Source organism: Cupressus sempervirens, chromosome 2 (genome assembly GCF_028749045.1).
Source record: "Cupressus sempervirens isolate cs-2001-9-10 chromosome 2, ASM2874904v1, whole genome shotgun sequence".
NCBI classification, from domain to species: domain Eukaryota; kingdom Viridiplantae; phylum Streptophyta; class Pinopsida; order Cupressales; family Cupressaceae; genus Cupressus; species Cupressus sempervirens.
This window is the reverse complement of record NC_143119.1, coordinates 683,611,575-683,619,321: the sequence shown is the minus strand read 5'-3', so window position 1 is coordinate 683,619,321 and position 7,747 is coordinate 683,611,575. Positions and strand designations below refer to the sequence as shown.

General features: G+C 33.9%; 1 protein-coding gene across 1 annotated transcript; it reads right to left on the bottom strand.

Moving 5' to 3' along the window:
* Nucleotides 1–2,337: 2,337 nt before the first annotated feature.
* Nucleotides 2,338–4,736, bottom strand: LOC149575212 (expansin-like A1). The gene is made up of 5 exons (XM_089815035.1): nt 4,596–4,736; nt 3,982–4,091; nt 3,623–3,801; nt 2,847–2,979; nt 2,338–2,746 (listed from the first exon to the last, which is right to left on the bottom strand). The coding sequence occupies exons 1-5, from the start codon at nt 4,723–4,725 to the stop codon at nt 2,495–2,497; spliced, it is 804 nt and encodes a 267-aa protein (XP_089671161.1). The 5' UTR covers nt 4,726–4,736; the 3' UTR covers nt 2,338–2,494.
* Nucleotides 4,737–7,747: the final 3,011 nt, after the last annotated feature.

The following is a 7,747-nucleotide window of genomic DNA, read 5'->3' as shown; positions in this document are numbered from 1 at the left end:
GGATTTATAAAACATTTCACACCTCAAGCATGAAACATATTTGATATCATCACATTAATCCTCATTTAAACATTCATGTTATATCAATTTAATAATTCACACCAACATACTATCAAATCTACTTTCTAATTGCATGAATAAAAACTCATAAATATATAACACATTGCCACACATATTGGTAATGCAGAAACCCTCCAAGGTGAAGGTAAAACTATAGTGGGGATGACACCCACAAAATCTTCACTACTACAGCAATAATGTGTGCCTATTAAGGCTACAATGTTTGATCAGTTCTGATGATCTACCCTATAAGAGGTCTGCCTTTTTAAAGGCTAAAAGAATTGCTAGGTTCTACCTTGATTAAAGGATTTTTACATCACAACTGAGTGAGTACTTTATTAGGAGATTAATGTAAGTTCAATAAAGCTACCTTGTTAAGAGATTCAAACCCTAAAACACCTGTTAGAATGTTTAGTACATGATCCTTTGGTACACACTTACAATGTTGATATCATATCTCCTCTATGCAATATATTATCACCTTACTCTTAGTGATCTTATTTATCTCTTCTTGAAATCGTTCACTGCATTGCTGAGTATTTTCTAGCTGATTCACCTTTTAAATTTTGCATGCAACCAAACTCTTCATTCATACATACTCACACACACGAGCTAGGTCAAATAGACCCTCCTTAAATAGTTGTTTGGGAAAACCTTTTAGATCCCAATTAATGATCTAGATCCATTTCTTTTCTTCTTAGTCTTTGTAATTATCCAATTGGTGGATTGCCTCACACAAGGATTAATGATCTTCCATTTGATGCATATTCAACTCCTTGATTACCTCCTTGGTCTACAAAACATGCTTCTAGCTTTATAGAAATAATTTGCAGCATATTTTGTGTCATTCCAAAAAAATATGTAAAATTGTGTTACTCGACGCTAACACCATACGAATGCTTGACATAAACTATTTCATCATATTGTCTTTCAGCCTTAACTATGCTCAGCCTAAATTGAATTATTATGCCTTTGTATCACTTGGCATCAACTACTAGCTTTGATAAACTCAACTATCATTAAACTACTCGACAACCTCTAGCTTTCTCGATAGTAACTATTGCTTGGCATACAACTTGAAATATGTGTGTGTGTGTGTGTGTGTGTGTGTGTGTGTGTGTGTGTAAGTCCTCAGTACTTAGCTCGGCCTACATAGGATGGTTCGGTCGTAGTGACGACCGAACAACCCTACCTTGTGAATGACTAAGTCTTTGACACTAATAGACAAAATGACTTAGGGATCAACACCCCTAACTCTTTTTTCGTCACTCCTTTCAATACCCCATACACCCATTTTCCTATATAATCCTCCAACGCTTTTCCCAAAATAAACCCCCTCCCCTTTTTAGGGAATACATTATTTTCCTTTTTGTCCCATTTTAAACCCCCCAATATGAACCTACATGGTATTGTATTGCTCCTTCATGCAAACCTGTGAGACCTACATAAGTCATAATATGGAGTCATCATTTGTAGATTAAAGGAGAGTCGCTACATTTTTTAAAATTTTCTTTTTTCACCATTGTAGAGGGAGCCGATTAGAACCACCTTAATTGTGTATACTACCTTCTTGATCATTATCATCTAAAAGGATGCTTTTATTTTGGACATAACTTAGATTCTTTTAACCATTTTCTCAAATTTTTAACTTCCACAATAAATTTAATATTTTAAATATTTAGTTTTAATAAAAGACAAATAGTTTCATAAATACATGTGCTTTGACTTAAAGAGAGAAAAAAAAATTGATAAAAATTTAGATATACCTCTTTTTACTTTCTACATGTATTATATAAAATATCAAGATTAGAAAACAAATACCTTACTCATGGTCTATTATATTAGAATATGACTTAATCTTTGCAATATGCTTGTATACATATATATTATTTTTAAAATAATATATTATTATTTTATTCATGAATTTTAAAATAAAAAAATAATAAACCACTCTACATACTATATTAACTTATTTTTTATTTTATAAAAAAATATTAAAATTAATAATTAAAGAGTTTGGTCTACAATAATACACAATTGTAAGAAACGTGCTTCTTCCCCTAGCCTACATGATATAATACTAATCTATTTATATTTTAGAATAATTGTAGAAGCAATTTTTGAGTTTTTTATAAAACTATAGTGTAATTATTTAAGAAGATACTCAAATCTTCAATGACAGCTTTCATGACTAAAAATCAACCTCATGTGACTTTTGTTCCTCTAGTGTACGTTCTATATCAACAAGGTTTATCCATACCAAATGATTCTCTCTCATAATAAATTTAGTGTCTTTTCCAATTAAGCCATTCAAACACACTGTAAATACAAATTTCCCTCTGTGACGTGTAAGATAGGAATCTACAGTGAATTAGTTGAACTTTGAAATATATGTGATTGTATTACAACTAGGTATAGGTATATTCAATTGCTCCTACATATCCCAATCTTGGGAATCACAAGGGGAACAGCCCTCCTGTGCAATTTCTTTGATCTGAACTCCGCTGTCATAAATGGAACCCACCTTCCAATTTGAAGGCAAAACAGCACCCTTGGCCCACACCCAATAACCATCATATCCACTGGTAACAAGAATCCTTATTGACATTGCCCCCACTGGTGGCTGCTGAATACTCCACACCGCCCCATGGTTGCGAGTCATTGGTTTCCACCTTGAAGATCCCACCTGCATTAATTCAACAAATCTATTTCATTAATTACCCACTCAAATTTTCTAAATTTTAAGGGTTTGAAGATGCTTTCATGATTAAGATAATGTTTCTTACAGGGGCAACTTCAACGCCCATTATATCCGTTTGCCCTCCTTGGTACAAAAATTGCAGAGCAAGAAAGTATGGGTAATTGCTGATCTTGTCTATCCTCACTGTCATGTTCTTCCCTGGATACTCACATGGTATTCTGTGGAACAAAATTAAGGAAAACATATTCTTGTCAAATTTGCTCCATTTCCATTCAACTTATTAAAATCCTTTCATTTTCATATACAGTTGTTACACTACTCATTCTCCTCATTCATCCATATTTTAAAATTCATATTTAACATTCATTTTATCTGAATTATGTCTCATTGATTTTGTAGTTTTCACTTCATATATATTCATCTTATTGTAAATTTTATGAGTAGAACAAGAACTTATTGAATAACACATTCTACATCTAAGGCCAGCTTCATTAACTTCATAATTTTAATTTAAATACATTCATCTTATTCTATGTTTCATTAGATGTTCCATGTTTAGTGGGTGGTGAATCATAAGAACTTATCTCTCATGAAAATGTATCATACATCTAACAATCATTGTCTAATTCACACTTACAAAACCGAAACATTTATATTGAAAAAAATCCATCAATAAAGTAATAAGTTTTGCTAAAAGACAAGTCATACAATCATTACATCTAATTCATACTTACAAAAATGAAATATTTAGAATTGATCAATAGAACAATAGAATTTCCTAAAAGACAACCTCAAACACTATAACATTTCCTAAAATTAAGCCCACTTAAGTTGAATACCATGATTTAATATCAATCTCACCGTTTGTACTCGATATCCACAATACCCATCCTCACAAGCTTGGAAGATTTTGTGGGTTGTGCCATCTTTGCGAAAGTGGTACTGGGCAGCACAAAATCTGTCTGATTGTTTCGAGTGAGGTCTGAAACCACAACTTTTACACCTGGTTTGATGCAAATCGCCGGGTCAGTGCATCTGATCTACACAACATAACAACACACAAACCACCTTAGTCTCAACCCTAATCATTCCTGAAGGAGAGCAAAAGAAACTGTGAGCAATTGATTCAAACATAACAACAATCTAAACCGCCTTAATCTCAATCCTTAACATCCAATGCACAAGCAAAAGTAAAAAACTCCCAAATAATTAATTCATACTTGATAGCAGCCACCACATCCAATCCCATCCCTATATAGTTTTGTGCTCGCTGTGGCCACATCACCATTGTTCAAGCTTGCTGCAAAGGACTCATACCCACATGCTCCCGCTTCAATTTCCAATAGAATTATTAGTCAGATAAGTCAATAGATTAGTCTAATAGAACTTTTAGTCAGATAACAAAATAAATTAGTCTAAATTAAAGATAACAGATTTCTCCTTATTATGATTTTAAATATGTATTATCTTTTTAAATATTAATGTTTCAGATCATATTTTATGATTCATCATCAAAATGAAAGGGTTTCAACCTTTTAAGATCACATTCTATGATGAGTTTTAATGTTTGAGAAAATCAACATTTCCATCATATTCTATGATTCATTGTCAGTCAGATTCTATGATAGAGTTTCAACGTTTCAGAAAATCAACATTTCCATCATATTCCATGATCCATTGTCAGAATGTAAGAGTTCGAGGGCGCATCCTCGAACTCTCATAATCATGAATATGATCTGAAATGTTAATATACTAAAAAGTGATTGGCAATCAATTCCAACCTAGTCTCTTTTAAGGAAGAGGCTCTAAAAGAATTGATGAAATTTACACATACCATTGACAGGCTGGGAAGAAGAGTAATATGACACTTTTGATTTGTGAAGGCACCGATCACAGCAGAAAACAGTGGGGAAGATGAGCATTGTAAGTATCCATCCTGCAAAGCACAGAGATTTCAACTCCATTGTGTTTATCTGATGGAAAATAGAAGAAGTATTGAATAATTTATAGGAAAAATAAGGCACAGGAAATCCGCGTAAAAGGAAGACAGCTGCACATTTCAAACACCGATAAAATCATCCACTGAAAGGAAACGAATATCTGCTGGCCAACTGTAATCCCACTCCACCGACCTAATGCACAGTTCTATTTGGGAGAAGCATTTATACCCAATTACAATCTCCATGTGTGCTTTGTGAGTACGATAAGGATCTACAATAGAAACCCAATTTGATATTTCAATACAACCACTACACCGACAGCTGACAAGCAATTAACTCACTTACTATTCTCTACGGATGGATTTCAATGCTTGATTTAAAGTTTAGACCACATATATATGTGAGATATGCCAAATGGCAATGGGTATGAATTGAATCAATGAAAGAAAGGCCAGCTGCACATAATCTTCTTTGCTGTGTTTTTGTTTCTTTGCTTGGCTTGATTAGACTTATCCAGGAGGGAAGGATGGTGAAGTCTGGATGGACCCAATGACAACATGTCGGGGTTACCGACATGTGTTTTCATTGTTTTTAAGGACTACAGATTCAAAATTGCACCGTTGAACTTTGAAACTTGGTTGTTTTCATTTTCGAAAGATCAAGGACAGCAAGCTTTTGATTGACATACCAATGATGTTGCATCCAGGTAACCGTCCCCCCCACCCTCTCCTTTTTTTTTTTTCCTTGAAACCAACTAGCAATGACACTTGATTTGATAGATGTGGATTATTGTTTTAATTTTGAGGCATACATATAACTTCAAAATTTACTATATTTTGTATGAATGTTTAATAATTTGTGACATATAATCACTAGCACTTGTATCCTATAGGTTCAAGAGTCACCTATAGGTTCAAGAGTCACGCCTATTTTTAATGTCACAATTCTGATTTTGATTATTTATTTTAATTCATTTTTTATTTACAACATCTTGGAACTCAACTAAAATTTTCACCTTCATTTGCTACAAGTGTCGATCCTACTAACAAGCTGTCATAAGAGGAGCCTAGACTTTTCTCTTGTTTCAACATTCAATTGATAGAAACTAACCTTTGCCATATGTTTCAATGTAAGCTATACATGCTAGGCACTCCCTACCAGTAAAGTCTTTGGTTTTATCATCTTCTCAAGAACAAAGACTCACAATATATTAGTTATCACAATAAAAAAGGATAGGGAGGGGACAGGGGAGGAAGGGGGGGAGGTTGTAATGTTTCGAATATGATTTCAGCCAACAGTGATATCCACTCGAAGGCAATCTTAGTCCGAAGAGGAACTCGACCTGAAGGCAATGTCTTTCTAAAGGGGATCTTGACCTTAAGGCAATCTCTTCCCGAAGACAATCTCAAGTCAAAGGAAATCATTCTAATAGCACTATAATATTCATGTGTTTCTTCAATGCATACGGAAGTACCTTCGAAAGGAAATTGAAGGATGCATGTGAATGTTGTATGTTCGCGCAAAGGCAAAAGATGAGGTATGAAAGATGGTTGTACGATGATTACAGGTCATACAAAAGTCAATGGTTGTGTTACCCATACATTGTCCATGTCAATATCCATTGTCACATATTTTACAAAATCGTCATTTTTGAGATAAGTCTTCAACTTGAATCAAAAGCTTCAGGAGTTCAAGAGTTCAACATCTTTACTAAACCTGTCAAGAAGTTCATTCATTTTTAAGTCTTGCACTTTTTCAAGTTCTGAACATTAGACTAAACTTGAACTTTGAACATGTTAGTTCAAAGTTCAAAGTGTATGAGTTCACGGGTTCATAGCATTAGGTTAACTTATGCTTGGTAGGTTTATTTTCTTTTTGGATCTCTCTACTCATTAGTGAAGTCAAATGTTGAACACCCACATTCAAGTTTATCAGTTCAATTGGTAATTTTTGAGTCTTGTCAACTTATGAGCATCAGTTCCAATATGTGATGACTGGTGAACTTGAACATTGAACTATTATTAGTAGTTCAAGGTCCATAGTTCATCAGTCTAAAAGATTACCTCAACAAAGACGCATGCCTAGATAAGTGGTAGTATGGAAGATGATTTTTCTTTCCTAAAATATGTGGAAAAGACATGTATTTATTGATCCAATTAATGGTAATGATGGCAAGACATGTTTTGGTATGTATGAAAGTAGAGGAAGCATTTAATGATGGAAAGTGCCCTTTACTCATTCCCCCTCCTATCCACATGTATCTCCCTCTAGGTCGAATGCCTTAAAAACATTTACTTTTTCATTTTCCTTTTGCCATTGTTGTTTAAGCTAAGAACTTTGTTTTGTATGGAGATACAAGGGGATAGTGTTAGATACCTTTACCAACAAGGATTTCTCATGCAACCATATCGATAAGTCTTAAATTCCTTTTCCTCTCGAGTTATTATTTCTTTTCCTTGTAGTGAAGTTCTTGTCTGTGTATTTTCTTTCCTTTTATACTATGTTTGTGGCCTATTATGACTCCAATCATCCATGGTTTTTTTCCATCCTAGATTATCTAAAAAAGAGAAATCTTAAGCCATAAGTCATTTCCTATCTAAGATTGAGGATACTTTTCTTGCTAATGAAGAAATTAGCAAACTAGTAGCCATATTTTCCAATTGAAAACCTAGGTCTATTTTGGAAAAGGTTTCTGAAAGTGGGTTGTTGCAAGACTTCAGATTCCCTAAAGCAAACCGTTGCCGAGAACTTTTCCTAGCATGCTGAGATAAATATAATCCCACTAAGAAATATATATGAACCTACAATGAAGAAGTCCTAGTGTATGTAAACAAAATTGTTGTCATGGGCGCATTGAGGATTCCTTTGTATGAGGTGTGTGAAGATTGGACTAGTAGGGCAACTTATGGCCAATTCTCCACAAATACCAACGGGTTCAATAATACAATTGCTAAGAGTTGGCTGGTAAAACCAAAAAGAGGTGGTTCTTATCTTCCACATCCTCTTACTAGGGAACACATGATACCAGAGATCAAGGATATTATAA